General features: G+C 53.8%; 8 protein-coding genes across 8 annotated transcripts in view; 5 read left to right on the top strand and 3 right to left on the bottom strand.

Moving 5' to 3' along the window:
- Positions 1–542: 542 nt before the first annotated feature.
- GUITHDRAFT_134888 (hypothetical protein) lies at positions 543–2,807 on the top strand (the record flags this gene model as incomplete). Its single annotated transcript, XM_005837692.1, has 3 exons — positions 543–969; positions 1,021–1,155; positions 1,204–2,807. The coding sequence occupies 3 exons, from the start codon at positions 543–545 to the stop codon at positions 2,805–2,807; spliced, it is 2,166 nt and encodes a 721-aa protein (XP_005837749.1).
- A 2-nt stretch (positions 2,808–2,809) lies between these two features.
- GUITHDRAFT_151068 (hypothetical protein) lies at positions 2,810–4,009 on the bottom strand. Its single transcript, XM_005837691.1, has 5 exons — positions 3,523–4,009; positions 3,243–3,440; positions 3,068–3,196; positions 2,953–3,018; positions 2,810–2,897 (listed from the first exon to the last, which is right to left on the bottom strand). Exons 1-5 carry the CDS (start codon positions 3,985–3,987, stop codon positions 2,841–2,843), a joined length of 915 nt encoding a protein of 304 aa, XP_005837748.1. The 5' UTR covers positions 3,988–4,009; the 3' UTR covers positions 2,810–2,840.
- Positions 4,010–4,409: 400 nt separating this feature from the next.
- Positions 4,410–5,226, top strand: GUITHDRAFT_103358 (hypothetical protein; the record flags this gene model as incomplete). The annotated part of the gene is made up of 3 exons (XM_005837690.1): positions 4,410–4,464; positions 5,006–5,092; positions 5,150–5,226. 3 exons carry the CDS (start codon positions 4,410–4,412, stop codon positions 5,224–5,226), a joined length of 219 nt encoding a protein of 72 aa, XP_005837747.1.
- A 1,570-nt stretch (positions 5,227–6,796) lies between these two features.
- Positions 6,797–7,590, bottom strand: GUITHDRAFT_66602 (hypothetical protein; the record flags this gene model as incomplete). The annotated part of the gene is made up of 3 exons (XM_005837689.1): positions 6,797–6,952; positions 7,002–7,190; positions 7,294–7,590. The coding sequence occupies 3 exons, from the start codon at positions 7,588–7,590 to the stop codon at positions 6,797–6,799; spliced, it is 642 nt and encodes a 213-aa protein (XP_005837746.1).
- Positions 7,591–9,849: 2,259 nt separating this feature from the next.
- GUITHDRAFT_66461 (hypothetical protein) lies at positions 9,850–10,644 on the top strand (the record flags this gene model as incomplete). Its single annotated transcript, XM_005837688.1, has 1 exon — positions 9,850–10,644. A coding segment is annotated over one exon (795 nt), but the record flags the coding sequence as incomplete, so codon positions are not given.
- Positions 10,645–10,814: 170 nt separating this feature from the next.
- On the top strand, positions 10,815–11,541 carry GUITHDRAFT_151067 (hypothetical protein; the record flags this gene model as incomplete). The annotated part of the gene is made up of 1 exon (XM_005837687.1): positions 10,815–11,541. A coding segment is annotated over one exon (456 nt), but the record flags the coding sequence as incomplete, so codon positions are not given.
- A 37-nt stretch (positions 11,542–11,578) lies between these two features.
- Positions 11,579–13,087, bottom strand: GUITHDRAFT_134884 (hypothetical protein; the record flags this gene model as incomplete). The annotated part of the gene is made up of 8 exons (XM_005837686.1): positions 11,579–11,695; positions 11,748–11,807; positions 11,868–11,927; positions 11,978–12,208; positions 12,247–12,462; positions 12,522–12,631; positions 12,658–12,745; positions 13,013–13,087. The coding sequence occupies 8 exons, from the start codon at positions 13,085–13,087 to the stop codon at positions 11,579–11,581; spliced, it is 957 nt and encodes a 318-aa protein (XP_005837743.1).
- Positions 13,088–14,045: 958 nt separating this feature from the next.
- GUITHDRAFT_103354 (hypothetical protein) overlaps positions 14,046–16,723 on the top strand; it is a gene marked incomplete at both ends in the record, with an annotated part of 5,718 nt that continues 3,040 nt past the window's right edge. The window contains 7 exons of the mRNA XM_005837685.1: positions 14,046–14,194; positions 14,383–14,461; positions 14,578–14,607; positions 14,667–14,717; positions 14,772–14,830; positions 15,053–15,153; positions 15,655–15,742. Of these exons, the coding sequence (XP_005837742.1) occupies positions 14,046–14,194; positions 14,383–14,461; positions 14,578–14,607; positions 14,667–14,717; positions 14,772–14,830; positions 15,053–15,153; positions 15,655–15,742 (557 nt within the window). The remainder of the gene's footprint in view (positions 14,195–14,382; positions 14,462–14,577; positions 14,608–14,666; positions 14,718–14,771; positions 14,831–15,052; positions 15,154–15,654; positions 15,743–16,723) is intronic.

Genomic DNA, 16,723 nt, shown 5'->3' with positions numbered 1-16,723 from the left:
CTCCACCCCCACCTCTGAAATGTGTGATGATGAGGTAGGTACTTCAGTACCCCACCCTTTTAGATATTTCATTTGGAACTTGGGGGGTAGGGCCAAATAGAAGAATGGGGGGGTCCTTTGTAGTGTAAAGGATAGGGTAGGGTACATATGCCGTTTGAAAGCAATCAAAGCTTTCAGAGGCGCCACTGGACTATGAGAATGGAAGGGAGAGGAAGGAGAGGGAGAGGGAGAGGGAGAGGGAGAGGGAGAGGGAGAGGGAGGAAGAGGGAGAGGGAGGGAGGGAGAGGGAGAGGGAGAGGGAGAGGGAGAGGGAGCCTGAAGAGGGAGGGAGAGGTTGCGAATGAGAGGGAGGGGGACTCAGAGGAGGGCAGAAGATGGAGGGAGGGAAGGGAACTAGACATGCGGAGCAGCTGAGAATATCGACAGATATCGAGAAGTGAGCACCGAGAAGAATTCTACTTGATCCCGCGATCAGCCCGCGCTGCGTTCGTATCAGCCACGCGATCGAAGGCGCTTCATCTCACCCCGCTCCGTATCGCACCATGTCCATGGAAAGCATCACAAAGAACGCGATCGACGCGCTCCAGCGTCTCGAGCGATGCGAGAAGAAAGAGAGGTTTGACCTCAACCTGCCGACTGACAACCCGAGGCTGAAAAGGGTTGTGTACGAGAGGAACGAGGGCGACGAGGACGCGGTGAGGCTGCTCAAGGATTACCTAAGGTCGGCAGACCTTCAATCTCAAGGCAGCAAGGCGATGATCGAGCTTGTTCAAGACGTCTTGCAGGCGGGCCCAGGACTATCGCTGGCAGGGAGCAGGAGGAAGACGAAGAGTAGCGAGAGCTCAACTGGAGTAGAGGTCGCGCGAACCTTTCCCTCAAGCCTAGCGCCGTCATGCAGTGGGATCATGGACAATGCCCACGTGCGACTCGACGGTCATGACGAGAGCCGGGTGATCGTGAACCGGATCGGTAAGTCCCTAGCAAGCCCCTGTCGTGTCGACGGACTCTGACGCCTCCCAGTTGCAAAGGGGGAGAAGGTGGAGCAGGCGCTGCTGGCTGGGCTGAGCGGCATGACCCCAGGGAGCGCACAGTACATTGCACTGAAGGAGAAGGCGGCTGCAAGGAAGCTCAAGGCGATCCTGAGGGCCACGGAAGGTGAGAGGGAAGACTGTCGGGCGCCTGTTGGCTGACGTCAGCGCGCAGAAGCGATTGCAGAAAAGTGCAGCAGTCTCCAAGAGCACGTGAAGATGACTTCCTTCCTCAAGTCGAGGGTGCGGGAGTACCAGGGCACCATCCTCGCCTCCGTCCCGGACATCCGCATGGCGGCTGATGCATGGATCCAGAACGTAGAGAGCCTGCGACGAGAGAGGGACAGGATGAGGCACGAGCACACGAAAGGGAGGAGTGAGCTGGAACAGAAGGTGATAGAGCTGCAGGAGAAGTTGGAGAGGACGGACAAGCAAGCGCAGGAGGAGCTGAAGAGGAATGAGTCCTTTGCCAAGAACCTTGCTAGCAGCGCACTACGACAGAAGGAGCTCTCACAGGAGCTCGAGAAGTCGCAGTGTGAGCTGCGGGAGACGAGACAGGACAAGGAGCGACTCTCCCAGCTCGTGGACAGGCTCAGCAGCGAGTGTGAGGAGGAGAGAGGGCGAGCAGACAGCTTCTCTGAAGCTCTAGATCGTCTCCGGGGGATTCTGAATCGAATGAGAGGTGATATCGTTGAGCAGAGGGAAGCCGATACAAGCCTTCGCGTCCTCGTGTCCTGGTTGCGCTTCGCAAGCCACTCCAAGTCCTCGCGGCACGCGCAGCAGGTGCTGGACATGGAGGAGGAGGGTCGTCGCCTCCTGTCTGAGGAGAAGACGATGTTCATGAGGACGCTGGAGGAGGAGCGAACGAGGCTTCAGGACGAGATCAAAGGGCTCAATCAGGTGCTGAAGCACGAGCGGGAAGAACGGCTGCAGGAGTGGGAGGAAGTCTCGAAGCGCCGGGCAGCAGAGGCAGCAGCTCGCGAGGAGGATCGAAGGCAGCGGGAGGAAGACAAGACTTTCATAGCAGAGTTACAGCTGCAGGTGAGGAGCCTACAGCAAGATCTCAACGCCAAGGCCCATGTGAGCCAGCAGTCCCTCTTGGCAAGTGACAAGGTCCTCCACCACCAGAGTACTATGGCGTCCAAGATCAGCATGATCGAGCGGCTGGTGGCCTCCTTGGAGTCCTCCATTCGCAAGCTAGAGGAGCCTCCGCGGCAGAGTGCTCTCCCGTGCAAGATGGTGGAGGACGTAAGCTGGCGTGCCCTCAGCCTGTCGCAGGAGACCCGCTCGCTCCTCGAGGAACGAGACGCCTTCGCTAAGGAGATCCTGTCGCCCCCTTGTGCTGCTGACCGGTCCACTCGCGTCTCTCCGATGCCTCATGCAACCCGAGTTCAGGGTCGGAGGGACGAGGGCGGGAGGTGCAGGGAGGCGGAGGCGGAGGCGGAGGCTGTTGTGGAGCATTGCTGCGACTCCAAACACTTTGAGGCGAACTCGGAGAGATCGAGGCACGTGAGAGATCTAGGAAAGACAAGGCAGCGCGTGCAATCTCCTGTGGAGGCTAGACCCGCCTCCCCACCCTCTCCTCGAACTCAGCGTTGTAAGCAGGAACAAAGGAAGGAGCTGAGGTTCAATGTTCGACCTGGGTATGTGGAGGATGGAGCAGAGGAAAGAACATTAGCTCTGATCGAGGTAGAGGCGCAGGAGCGGTTCCTGGAGATGGCTCTCGAGAAGGCCAGGAAGCGCGCTTCGCTCATAGAGCACATGATTGACCAGCACTGAAACAACAAGTAAACACATTTTGATACACAGGTCTTAAGTCAAAGTGGCTCCGCTCTGCTTGCTTGGCTTGTCATCATCAGCCGCATCCACCTGCGGTCTCGGGTCACTTGACCTGCCGTCACAGTCCTCAACCTCTGCCTCTCACCTTGACGAGCATGTAGAGAAGGAGGCCAGCGACCGAGATGACGTCAACGATGCATGTGAGCCCCACCTGGCATACCTTCAGTCATGTGCGATGCAGCGCAAGGAAGTAAGCACACCTCCTGAGACAGGCCGAGAGCTGCCGTCCCCTCCGATCCGAGCAGCCACAGGACCAGCCAGGCGATCCAGCAGAAAAGCAAGATCCTCAATAGGACGAGGAAGACTTGCTTCGTTTGCTCCGAAGCAATCTGCAACTCACTCACTCTGTTGCTCCTCAGCTTGTCAGATTCTCACCTTCTCGATGCGGTAGATGAAGGTTGAAACGATCCCGATGAACAGAAGTACGGCAGCAACCCACCACGTGTACTTGTGACCTCCGGCAAGAGCAGCTCCGACGCACAGGCAGGACATCATCAAGAAATCGGCACCCAGCAGGGTGATGATGCTGGGAAGAGGAGCTGAGGTGAAGATGGCGATACATCCCAGGATGATCTGTGATGCAAACACACTTTGTGAGATGCGAAAATCTTAACATGAGGGGAGGACTGAAAGGGGGATGAGCGCAAGAACTCACCGGAGTTCCCAGAATGTGGTTGATGTATCTAGCCCAGAAGATCACACGAGGAGTCTCGTCACTCGTCTTGTACCAAACCGCTACCCCCGCCCACATGGCCAAGTACGCAAGAGCTCCGATAGCTGGGGCAAGCCATGCCAGGGCGTGGGGCATGCTCTCGTGGCCCTTGCGGAGGCTCATGAAGAAGAATAGAGCGGAGGTCAGGAGTTGAGCCAGGAAGCCGATGAGGAAGAAGTGTCTGACGGAGTTCGGGTAGTCAGCTGGGAACTCCACCTCAACCTCCGTCGCGTTGCCCAAGAGCTGCGTCATTCGGAGCTTCTCAAGGAGCTCGGTCCTGCCAGAGAACACTCCTCCTGCTCCTCCTGCTCCTCCTGCTCCTGCTCCTCCCAGCCGACCTGCTCCAACCTCCCCTGCAACAACTAGACCCGCTGCCATGACCAGCAGCACCCCTGCGGCTCCAGCCATTGCCCTGCGACCTTCACCTGCCATTGCCGGATTTAGGAGCACCTCATCCCCCTCACCCCCCTCATCCCCCTCATCCTCAGTTTATTTGACAGTTACAGTCGTTACAATATTTTGTACCCCACCCCCATCCATGTCCAATAACCACCCCTAGTTTTAACTTGTGTATGACCACTCCCCACAACCGTGAACCCCATGGGCCAGACAACCCCAGAATGATCCCAATATTTCAACATGCACTGGATGTACCCACCCTCCCACAAATACACCCCTTATGCTTGTGTTTTAGACTATGAAACTACCCCCTCTTAATCACGATTCACCCCTGGTTCAAGTCCTTCACATACCACCACCCCCTGTTTTACTACCCTACCCCCATGTTTGAAAGGTCAGGACGAGCGTTCGAAGTGTCGTCTGCCAGTGCAATGCCGCTTCTTCGTCTTGCCCCCTTCCGCTCGCTCGAGTTCGCCAACAACTACTGTGAGAGCCTTCTCTCTGTGTACATGTTATGATGGGTTGTTTCGTCTCTTTCCTGATGTGTGAGCATTTGTTGTTTCCTGTACATGTTCAAAACAGTCACGCGTCAATAATGATGTTGTCCTTCGGATCAAGATTTTTTGCTTAGATCATTTGTTTCATCTTGTTTCTTCTATCTTTACCTGTCTCAACTTTGTTGTGAAATGCTCGTGATTTTTTAATCTCTCAATCTCTTTTCACTTCTTGCCTCCCTGCTTGGCTACAGACTTCAAATACGATGAAGATTATTATGTATTTGTTGAACATCCCCTCTCTTCTCATTATCTTCAACTCTGCTTGTTCTCTAGTTGTGTACTATCTTCATTTGGATCCTCATCGCTACCCCCTGGGCTTCTCAAATGTTTCATCCCAAACCATCTTGCCTGAAGCAAGTTTGATTGCCTGACGGCTTGTTGTTGTGATGCTTGCTTCGTTTGTTTTGTTGTGATCTCTTTATGTCTGTCGCTGTCCTTCATGACATGCTCTGATATCCGTGCGCTCGCAGGCTACGAGTGCCCTACCGGAAACGCTGGGTTCTATGACGCTCCAGCTGACTACAAGGCTTACCTTGAGATGATCGGCGTGAGCTCCCGTAAGCCCTCTGTTCTCTTTTGCGCTGCTTCCTCGCGCCTAACTCGTTGTTGTGCAGCTCCCTTTGCCAACGCCAACCCTGCCTACTCTGAGGGAGACGGATGGGCCCTCGTTGAGACCGCCCCTGCCCCTTAAATGTTAAGATGACATGTAAAGATGGGACCGTAGCAGTGAAGCCTTCATCTGGTCCTGATTGTTGATGCTCGTCTGAGCATGCTTCCTCCATTCTGCTTCTTTATTGTGAGTGCTCCTCGTTTGCTACATTCTGGGCCGCAATCTCGAGTGCTTCCAGCGCCTCGCTGCAGGCAGGGTGAGGAAAACGCCTCAGATTGTCCATGATCGAGATACCTGAAGAGCACAGCATCGTCCTCTACACCCTGCCGGCCCCGGAAAAACTGTCACTCATTGCAAACTCAGTTGAAGTTCATACCTTGAGTGTGTTTGCGATCACCAGGTTCCTCAACATGCGCGAATAGACCTTCAGCTAGTTCCATTTCAGCATCCTTATGCGGTTGTGAGTCTTTCCTTACAGCTGGGGCAGGCGACAAAAGGGATCGCCGAAGTTGTTCGGGGCTGCTATCGTCATCCTGTAACCACATTCCATCACAACATCCCCAGCTAGAGACTGAGAGTCATCACCGGGATATCCATGGAAAATTTGTCCAAAGCCTCCTCCAGTGAGAGCAACTGGGCAAGGTTTGAGGTTGAGAAATGACCAGTAGGGTAACACCTTTCCCCCGTTGAAAGGATCCACATACTTGTACACGGGTTCCGACAAACTCCCCCCTTGTCCTGTTGATTTGAACTGGACCAGGAAATGTCTGGGTGAATTCACACCTGAGAAACAGAAAGTAAGAGAGAGATCACTGTGCAAAGTGCACAACCCGTTAGTTCAAGGCCCAAACGCCAAGCTACAGCCATGTAGATCACAGATATGGTGATAGGATTGCCACGCTTCCTTTTGAGGACCTGTACCTTACTGTCAACTCACACAACATGAGCAATGCGGTTGACCTGGTGAATATAGCTGTTCATCGGATTGTAGTAGTCCAACCTATCACCCTGAATTCCAACTTGCTCGAATAGAACCTGGACTCGTTTATAAGTGATACACGTGTCATGAGCACACTCGAATTTTTGTGCACACTTTGTTCAAGGCTTGTATGATCTGGTCATCAGTTGCACTCTTCTCAAATCTGAGAACATGAATGTCAAGCCCTGTGTAGGAACTAGAGGTTTCGTTGCTCACAGATTGTTGCTCAGCTCATCCCTGACTGCTTGTGCTATAGCATCGAGCTCTATGTCGATGAGTGCTTGAGTGATACTATGATCTAACAGCGAGGCAAAGTCAGGCGCCCTCACAGCATCCACTTGTTGCGGCTTGCCTTTCACCCGTGCAATCAGCACAGCTCCGAACTCCAGTCTCGCTTCCTCCGCAGACAGGACTGTCATCCACTGCGTGACAAACTACACCAACGCATCAGCACAACATCCCGAGGGCAGTTGAGCAACCTCGTTCGAGGACAGCGACTCCTCCAACCTGACGTTCTGAGACAACTTCAGGAAGTCTCCACCCAGCTGAGGAGGATTTGAATCAGTTGCGCGCCTACCGGGATTGAGACTATCTGTACCTTCTGCATGCAGAAGTGCCACTGAGACCTGTCGGTGTGGGTATGAGCGTGAGCTATCGCTGTCGGCCTGAAAATCATTCCTGACGAGCAAGCGGCTGGGAACCAAACCTAGTGTGCTTCTTAGCCGACAAGGAGCACTGGAAGGCTGACTCATGGCGCACCTCCTGCTTCACTTCATCTTCCAGCTGCCCAGGTCCCCATGACGAGTGCTTGTAGAAGAAGCGGAAATCCTGATAGAAGCGTCTCACTATCCTGTCATGCATGCACAGCAGGCTGCACCTCAAGCTTCGCCTCCCCGGATTCCACGAGCGAGCCGGCATGGTCCAGGTCGCCGCCATGATAGAGACCAGGGACAATCAATCGAGCTCCCTTGACCGTTGCCACTCGATGCAACACATGCACTGTTTCTCCAACTGGACCCCCGAAGAACAGAGGGCAGTGCAAGAATGCTCGATGGGTTTGCGCAAACTGTACCCAACGGTTATGGGACCTTACGAAGACCACTTGGACACGGGGAGATAGGAAAGGGCAGGGATGGCAAGGAGCAATAGCAAAAGATGATACATGCGACGCTTACCTCTCCAACAAGATGAGGAGTCGGGCGGTTGTTGATGAAGCCTACTGTTCCCATGACTCCGTATTCTATCAGCACGATGATGGATTTCGAGAAATAGGACTGGCTATCTCCAAACTTCATGGGATTCGCCAGCATCAAGCAGCCTCGCTCAGGTATGGGGAGCTGGTGCAACCATAGCGAATTTTCTTGCTTCATGGCATCTGAACTGGTTTCTGTTTCTGCGACCGCACCCTCTGACCAAACCAACTTGGCCCTGAAAGTTCTCCAATCCTCATCGAGATCTGCTTCCATTCCCATTTCCTCGTTGTTTTGCTTGTCGCTCATCCCGCTCATGAGAATCCTTCTCCCACCCTCCCTCCTGCCTCTGCCCAGCCCCCCTGAGTGCAGTCTGCCCAGTACACAAGAAGCCCTCTTCGCTATCATGGAGGGATGGACCGATGATGGACAGGGCAGCATGTATGTCAAGGTGGCAGGAAGGAAGAGAAGAGAGAACAGGGCGGTGACGACAGCTGGCCTCAACACGCTGCATGCAGTTGATTGGGGCCTAAACCCGCTTTGCAGCATGCCTTGGCACTCTGAACTTCCAAGGTCTGGAGCACTCGGACCCAACAAGGTGTTCTAGATATATGTTCTAGATTTAGATACATATCTACTTGTATCCTAGATTCTGCCTTCTTACCGGAAAGCAAACCCACTACCCCTACCCCTTTTCCTCGTCGTGAATTGATGGTAGTGACCTGTAGTAGTCAAACGTGTACGGGTGTCAGATACTGGAAATGTAGGGGTAGGGGTGGTGTATCATCGAGGGGGCCGGTTGACAACAGGAAAAAAATGCAACTCAGGAGGAGGGGGTGGGGTAGTATAGTACTTCGGGTAGGTTGAATGGGGGGTACTTGAAAAGGTTGTAAAATATTGAACATTGAAATAAAGTTTTCAACATACACCTTGAATGTTTAAATTTTGAACAGAGTTTCAATTGGGGGGATAACAGCCGGCAGTGGGCGGTAGGTAGTACCAGTAGGGGCGGTGGGGGTGGTCGTAACTGGGCAGGTGGAAACCTGTAGTGAACCTGCCATTATTGTAGTCAACATGTGAACATTGTAGTGAAGATACAAGCCATGTAGTCAAAAACTAATTTCGGACCAATCGTTCAAAATCGCGGTGGTCGTGGGGGTAGGGTCATTTGTAGTCAATGTAGTGGTCTCTGTAGTCAATAACGGAGTAGGAGGCATTTGGGTCGCATGGTGGAGGTTGGAAGATAGCCGGGGGGAGGGGGGGGGGATAAGGAGCAGAGAGAGGAGGAGGAGGCAGGGAGAGGTAGGATTGATGAGCATGTAGATGTTGAAGTGGAGATGTCACCAGTTGAGCTTGATGGGTGCATTGTAGTTGGGATGGAAGGGAGAAAATGGGATGCAGGGTGCGAAAATGGTGCAGGGATACACCGTTACATTGCGAGAAAGAAGATGATGGACAAGCGGGTTGGAGGACGAAGTGTCTCCCAAGTCATGATATTGCTTGGGATGCTGAGAGGGTTCGGCCTCTGTCAAAATAATGCTTTGTAGGAGACGTAGTTGGTATGAGGGTTATTCCAAGGAAGAGTTGTGAATGGTTGTAAAGAATTGAAGGGCCCGGAATGCTGTTATGGGGAAAGAAGCCGGGCAGAGAAATGATTCCAAGCTGCTAAAGAAAGTTTTATGAGACTTTATCTTTGGGTTCAATTTAAGACAAGCGGATGAAGAGTGTAGTGGGAGTAGTTTTGGGAACTGCTGAGTTACGACAAGGTCTGGTTAGGAATGGAATGCCAATGCAATCCTCTATGAAAATGTTGCGATCGTCCGTGTTCTTCCTAGATGGCAGGCTTGGAAGGATGATTTGAACAAATCCTTGTTGTCTGCGATTTTTTGATATCATCCAACAATTGTGTGCGGACAGCTTTCAGTGTTTGACGGGTTTTCTCAGGCCATTTCTTGATCTTGATTTGGGGCTATTTGACCATTGACTGGACACTACGAACTAGAGTAACGACCAGTCTTTACTGATCATTTGTGCGGAAGTTCAGTAGGTTCTAGTCGGGTTATGTGACGTGTATTGGCGTCGTCAATTCCAAGTTGCTCCTTTTTCCTTCTCCACAGCATTTCAATCGCCTCTGTCTCACCTAGGGATCCTCGTTTTGATCTTCATCACTCCATGCAAGACATCTGGTGATCTTCGAAGCTAAAGCTGTGTATGATGATCGGAGGAAGCTAGAGGCTGAGCCATCTCAGAAGCCGAGTACGCTCCCACAGTGATGGAGCAGAATCCAAGCAAACGTGCGAAATTTCGCCAGAACCGAGGCCTGCATGGTCTTCATGTTGCGGTGCCACTGGCACGAGAAGCATCGTTCAATCTTGACTTCGACAAGAAAGGTCACACTCTTGAAATGAATTCTTGACCACATGATCTGAATTCTGTTGCTCAGGCCTTGCGACCTTCAAGTACTCGGCGAAAGATTATGCTACCGGTCAGCCAAGGGACTATGTCGTGTCCGAGAAGGGTGAAAAAGGATTTCAAATGTCAGACCTTGAATTGGGCAGGGAGTTAGGACATGGGGAAGCGGGGTGCGTTCTGCAAGCTAGACACAAGCCAACTAATCGGCTATTTGCTCTCAAGCGTGTGAACATCTGTGAACAGTCAACAAGACATCAAGTTATGCGTGAATTACAGGCCTATCGCGAATGTGGGAGTATGCCACAGATCGTGGGTCTGTTTGATGTCTTCTACGTGGAACAACGAGTTTACATGGTTCTGGAACTGATGACATGGGGTTCATTAGAAGTGCTAATTCACTCTCATAATGTTAAGGTCAAACAGAAAGGCACTGGCAAGTACGAAAAGATGCAGGAGAGTTTATTGAGTTCAATTGCCTTCTCTGTCCTAAAGGCCCTGCGATTCCTTCATGATGACCACAAGATGGTTCACAGAGATCTCAAACCCGGCAATGTGTTGCTAAGCATGGATGGTGGTGTGAAACTCAGCGATTTTGGAGTGAGCATACGAGATGCGGACACTGACTGTGTTGCTGGGACTGTCGGGTACATGAGCCCTGAAAGGCTGGACGGACAAGTATGCTCCGACAAGGGTGATATATGGGCATTGGGGATTATGATTTTGGAATGTGCGAAGGGCGTTCATCCGTTTGTGACTGGAGATTATGCCCCGAGGAGTCAAGCAGACTTATGGGCAATGGTAGTGCAGAAGGAGCCGCCATCAGCCAAAGGGTTGGGATACACAGAGGCCTTCGAACATTTCATAGACTCGTGTCTGGTCAAACTCGAGCAATGTCGACCGTCTGCTTCAGCCCTCTTGCATTTTGACATCATTCAATCGCAGGCGAACTGCGCAGAGAAGACGGTGAGAGATTTCCTGAGGGCGTTCGGGAAACCAGAGGCAGAGATTGGGAGTGTTCATCAGCCGGATTCTGCATCGTCGTTCTTGAGAAGGCGGTCGAGCGTTGGTGCTCTCTCCGTCCTCCAAGAGCTGGAGCATGACTCTCTTCGACTGCCCAAGAAATTTCCTTCCCCTCCATCCCTCATCAGCCCTCTCCAGTCACCAGGAAGACCTCCTCTGCCTCCCAAACCGCCCAGAGATCCGACGTCGGCTGATCACTCGTCGCAGACAGCGAAGGAGGGTGCAGCGTCGACCCTGGTTGCATCGTTTCTGGACCCTCCAGCTGACAGAGGCCGCAACATCTTGCCTGCTGCCAGGACGAGCAATGGAGAGCGTCCCGGACCAGCAGGGGCTGCTGGACTGACAAGAAAGTTTTCCGAAGACGGCCTGTTCCGAAAGAGCAGTCTGGAGAACGGAGTGACCACACACATACGAGCAACCATGGAGGCCCCGATGGCAGCTGGGAGGAGTAACTCGGAGGATATGATCCTTCCAAAACATTTTGTGGAGAAGGAAGTGGTGGAAGTTAGTGCGGTCTCAGACCCGCAAGATGACGCTGCAGTCGGTATCCAATGGTATGGCATGAAAGACGTGTTCGAGGGACAGGATTGCGCAGAGCACTGAGTCAGATCAACGGCCAGCCTGCGGAGGTATCGCGTTCATGAAGTCAGCCAGTGCTCAGTGTCTTGGAGAAGGAGCGTTTCCAGGTGGCTGACATGGGACAGTTTTTTGTTTTTTTTTGTTGCGATACCCACAATCTGCCCTGAGATTTGCATGATTCTTTTTGACGCTCTAGTAATGTATAGATTTTCGTTCCTCGTGCTTACACACCCCCTGAGTTGCTGCCCGCCGATCAGGCGAAGGCTGCCGCGTTCTCGTTGAGCCATGCCGAGAGGGTTCTAGCTCGGATCCCAGTGACCTTCTCGACGTCGTCGGTGCAGGGGATGGAATCAGGAAGCTCCTCCATGCACTGCAAACAATCTCAGTGGACGCTCCGGCTCCCGCCGAGGCTCTGAGCTTACATGGAACACCTCCTTCATGAACTGCGGGAGTTTCTCCATGTGCTCCTTGATGGGAACGGGCTGCACAAATTCCCCAGGTCACACCTCTACCACACAGCTTCCTCCCGCCCAGCTCCTCACCTCATATTCGACCTTCTTCCCCACGGCAGTTCCGATCGCTTCCACGATTTGGGCTGAAGTCTGGGACAGCATGAGGGCAAGCATTTCAGGAAGGAATCAACAGCGCTTACCAGGTTTTCGGGGCCTGAGACCTCGTAGCAGCAATTGGCATGCTCCTTGGCATAGTCGGAGCAGGCGATGAAGGCAGCCATCGTTCCCATGTCGCGAGGATCGACGCATGGGATCTTCATGTCCGGGAAGCGGACCTTCCCTGCCTTCACCCCATGGCCCATCATGTGAACCAGATTCTGGTTGAAGAAGCCGGAGCGAAGATGGTTCCAGGTGATCTGCAGGTACATGCCCTGAGCTTCGGCGGCAGCGAAGAGAGGCGTCTACACACCTTCTTCTGCTCTCCGAGCTCCCTCAGCAGCTTCTCGGTGGACGCAAAGCGCGAGGAGATAATCTTGATGTACTGAGACACAGCGACAGTCCAGCTCCCGACGTAGACGATGTGCTTCACGTTGCACGAGACCGCGGCGTTCACCATGTTGTGACACATCTCGGCATCGTTAGCGAAGCCGACAGCGGCATCATGGGGAGTGACGATGACAGCAACCTGCCAAGAGCAGCGATCACGCGTCAGGCTTCCCTCCTCCATGGGCGGCATGCACAGACCTCAGCTCCCTCGAAGGCGGTCATAAGCGTGTCCATCTTCATGGCGTCCACTCCATGGATGCACTCAAGGTTGTCTGAAGTCAAGAGAGCCAAGAGACTCCAGTCAGACTCTGCCGTCACAGCAACGCCATCGAACCATGCTTTCCTAGCTCCGCAAGCGCTGCATCAGCCTTCTCCTTGGTGCGGTAGACAGCGCGGACTTTGGCCTTCCCCTTGAGAGCTTCCTGCCAGTACAACAGGTGCGCAGCTATTAGAGTGCGACGAGCCCATGTGTTGCTATGTTTGTATTGCTATGCGAATCCATGACGATGCAGCTTTGCAGTATTAACCCTCCTACTTTCTGACTATCATCCTCTGCTGTTCTTTGATGTCGTGATCCCGTTGTCATCCTTCACGTTTCCAAGGCTCTCCTCCCTCCCAACCACTCTCCACCATGCAATCCTCTCCCGGCTCCTCCCTCCTCCCTCCTGTCTTCCATCGCTTCCTCGTACCTGCTGTAGCAGATCTCTCACGCATTGAGCGCCGGAGTTGCTGCTCGCGGTGACTACGGACACAAGGCGAGCCATGGATCCTGAAAGGTTTAGAGGATTAAGATTGGGGGTAGGGGTGAAATGTTGGAGGGTACTACGGTGATAAGGGGGGTCAGGAGCAGCTTTTATATGGGGTACTTACTGGAAAATTTAAGGGTTATTCAGAAGTTCAGGAGGAGAAGGGGGTGGGTCAGATACTTTGTTGAATAGAAAGGGGGGTGGGGCCTAAATGCAAGCGGCGGTCGAAACCGATGTGGTGTCAATAAAGTTCAAATAAATTCATAATTTTTGAAATTTCAAGATGTATTTTCTGTACCCACATAGCAATTTTTTCCACCTTAGTTTACAAGGGGACGTGACTGTACATTAATATCCGGCAAAAGGTTTTTCTCTACAGTATCCAGAACGTTCGCAGGAAATTGACGATGGGTGTCAACGGACTAGAACAGTGAACTGACCATCAAGCGAGGGAGGGAGGAGGGAGGAGGGAGGAGGGAGGAGGGAGGAGGGAGGAGGGAGCAGGGAGCAGGGAGCAGGGAGCAGGGATAAGAGAGGAGGGAGGGAGGAGGAGCAGGAAGCAGGGAGGGGAGGGAGGAGGAGGGCAACAGTAAAGCAACAGTGCTAGGACACAGGGAGGGTGGAGGGACGAGGAGGGAGGGAGGGACGAGGCCCGAACGGATGCGAGGGGAACTTGCAGAAGGCAAAGGAGAGGTCTGAAGAACGACTCCCGAGTCGAGTTGGGAGTGGTGGGGAGGGAGAAGAGACCGGAAAATGAAGTTCAACCAATCCCGAGGTGCATCCCGAGGGAGACAGGGTCAGGGTTACAGAGGGAGACTCAGGAACGGAAGAGAGAGGAGGCGAAACCTTTGGAGAGAGGTGGGAAGGATGAGCAGGAGGGTTGTTGATCAGCATAGTCAGGAGAGCTGCCAAACTCATTGGATCCCCCAGGATCTCAGTGCAGTCGAGCTGGGAGGACATCAGCTGGAGGGACGGGATGGCATCGAGCCCTGAGTATGAGGGCACGACAAGACTTGGATTCGAGTTCTGCTTCGAGCACGATGACGACGACTTGACGGTGACTTTCGCCAAGCCCGACGCCTCCTTGGCCTCTGAGCTGGGCACGGGCGGGCAGTGGAGGACTGGGTTGGTGCTGTTGTCCTCTTTTTGCACTCCTGCAATGTTGGTTGTCTCGTGGCACTCTTGCAGTCCTCCTGGCTCCCTGTCCTGCTCCTGCTCCTGCTCCTGCTCCTGCTCCTGCTCTTGTCTCCTTGTGCATAGGCCGTCATCCTTGACGACGAGGGACCATCCCATCGCCCTGACGCATGTGTCAGACCCAAGAGCGCGAGGCCCAAGGACTTGTCGGCTCCTAGAAGCCGGCTGACCCGCTCGTTCATGTTGGCGACAGCAGAGGTAAGTGAAGGACGGCGAGGAGACTGTCGCTCTCGGCTCGACCTTCCTCTATGCCTGCCCCTGCTACGTTGACTTGCTCTCCCCAGACTGACAGCAGACCTCACGCTACCCTGCAGTCTCCCATCACCAGCCACTCCAGCCGAGAGGTGAGGGAGCAGCGGCTAGTTCCCCCTCTTCCCTTCTGCCCTCTGTGATGAGCTCGTAGAGAAGGAGCGAGCGGTCGAGCGGCAAAGCGGGCAACGTGGAGGTCGTGGAGGTCAGGAGCTCTTCCTGCCCCGACGGGGAGAGACTGAAGTGAGTTGGGTTGCAGCAGAAGCCATCGTTTCTCATCGGGAGTCTCGAGAAGCCCCTGGCGTTCATTGATGGAGGGTACGTGCTGCCTCTGCGAGCCCCTCCATTCTTCCAGCTCCTCTACCCTTCCTGCTGTTCCACTCCTCCTCATGCTCTACTCCTCCTGCTCTTCTCCTCCTGCTCCCCCCACCCCTGCTCCTGCTCCTGCTCAGACTAGCATCACCATCAACTGCTTCTTCACTTCCAACCTCTACGTCGTTGCCCCCTCCTTCCTGTTCTGACTTTGATGGGCATGAGCAGCTTTGTCATCACTCCACGAGGAATCGAGCAAGCTCCCAAGGTTATCATCACCATCTCTACCAACTGCACCATCATCACCACCATCATCATCCTCGTCTATCGTTGTCGTCTCCTCCTCCTCATAACTTCCCACTGCCTTGGGCGCCCTCCTCTTCCTCCTCTTCCTCCTCCTCCTCCTCCTCCTCCTCCTCCTCCTCCTCCTCCTCCTCCTCATCATCATCATCATCATCATTTGACTACTTCTTAATCCACCAACACCAGCGATCCTCCTCGCTCCTGCGCTCAGTCTTTGAGCTCTCCTGCGTTGCAGGGACTTCTTCCACCCTTCTTCGCACAGTCCGGCCCGAGCGTCTTGCAACCAGGTAAAGCCGCCGCCCCTTCCACCTGATGGACCTTATCGATCTCTCCTGTCCTTCCCCGCTCCTGACTCTCCCTCTCTCTCTCCCCCTCTCTCCCCCCCTCTCTCTCCCTCTGCTGCTCTGCTATGCTCGTGTCCCTCTTTCCCCTTTTCCTCACTCCTCTCAACCTTGTCCCGCTCCTCTGCTTTCCTGCGTCTCCTCCAGTTTTCCTCCCCCCTTCTAGCGCTGCTGATCTCGTGGCAGGTACCGTCATCAAGAACGTTGGCTCGGGCATCGACTGGTCTTCCTTTGACTTCTACGACATCCATGAAGTCCCAGAGCACGAGGATAGGTTTATCTTCATGTTCTTCAGTCCTCCTTCCTCCCCCTCCATCCCTCGCTCCTCCTGCCTCATTCCCTCTCTCTTGCTCTCTGCTTCTCTTCCTCTCTTCTCCTCTTCCTGCCCTCAATTTCTCTCTTTCTTCCCGCCCTCCCATCGATTTCAAACACCATTGCAGTTGACCATCTACCTCCAACGCCCTCTCTTCATCTTACCTCCACCACCACCACCTCCTCCTCCTCCTTCCCACCCCCCGCCCCTTCCCTCCCTCTTCATCGGTAACTCCTTCTCCACAGCATGTCCTTGCAAACTCCAATCTCTCCGACTCTCTCCGCGTCCCATGGTAAGCAGGAGCTGCTGCCTGGTGGGACTTTCCTGACGAGCCCACCAGCATCGCAGAGGTTTCACAGATCCCTACAGAAGCATTCAGCTGACAAGCTCTCCGCTCAGGAGCCCTCAGGCAGGCATGTAAGTTTACTTGTAGCTGCGATGTGCCGGCGACCACTGAGTTTCTGTCTCTCCTCCTTGACTTCCCCCTCCCCTTTCCTCTTCCTCCTCTTCTTCCTTTTACCTCTTTCTCTCCCTCCATCTCATCCCGCACGGGTCTCCTCTCTCCTCCCCTTCTCTCTCCTGCTTTCCCTTCCCGTTCCCTCCGGCCCCTTCAGCCCATCCTTCAGTCTACTCTATGGAGGGAGGCGAGCAAAGGGATCGTACGCGTGAGGAGCACCGCAGATTCGAGGACGCTGACGCTGCAGGAAAGGAAGAGGGAGGAGTGAAAGAAGGGAAGAGAGGAGTGTTGAGGAAGGAGACAGGAGGGCGAGGGGAGTGGAGGCGGGGAGGGGGGGGGCCGAGGAGGGGGAGGTGAAAGGTACCGCAGGTCTTCAATGTAATGAAGGAGCAGCAGCGCTTGCGTCTCCTGAAAGAGCTTCACGTGTTGTGCATGTGCAAAGATCAGGTGGAAATTGAGAGGGAGAGAGGAGGGAGAGAAGGAGG

Source organism: Guillardia theta (genome assembly GCF_000315625.1).
Source record: "Guillardia theta CCMP2712 unplaced genomic scaffold GUITHscaffold_13, whole genome shotgun sequence".
Taxonomy (NCBI): Eukaryota; class Cryptophyceae; order Pyrenomonadales; family Geminigeraceae; genus Guillardia; species Guillardia theta.
Note: the sequence above shows the minus strand (reverse complement) of the source record. Positions and strands in the feature narration are given on the sequence as shown.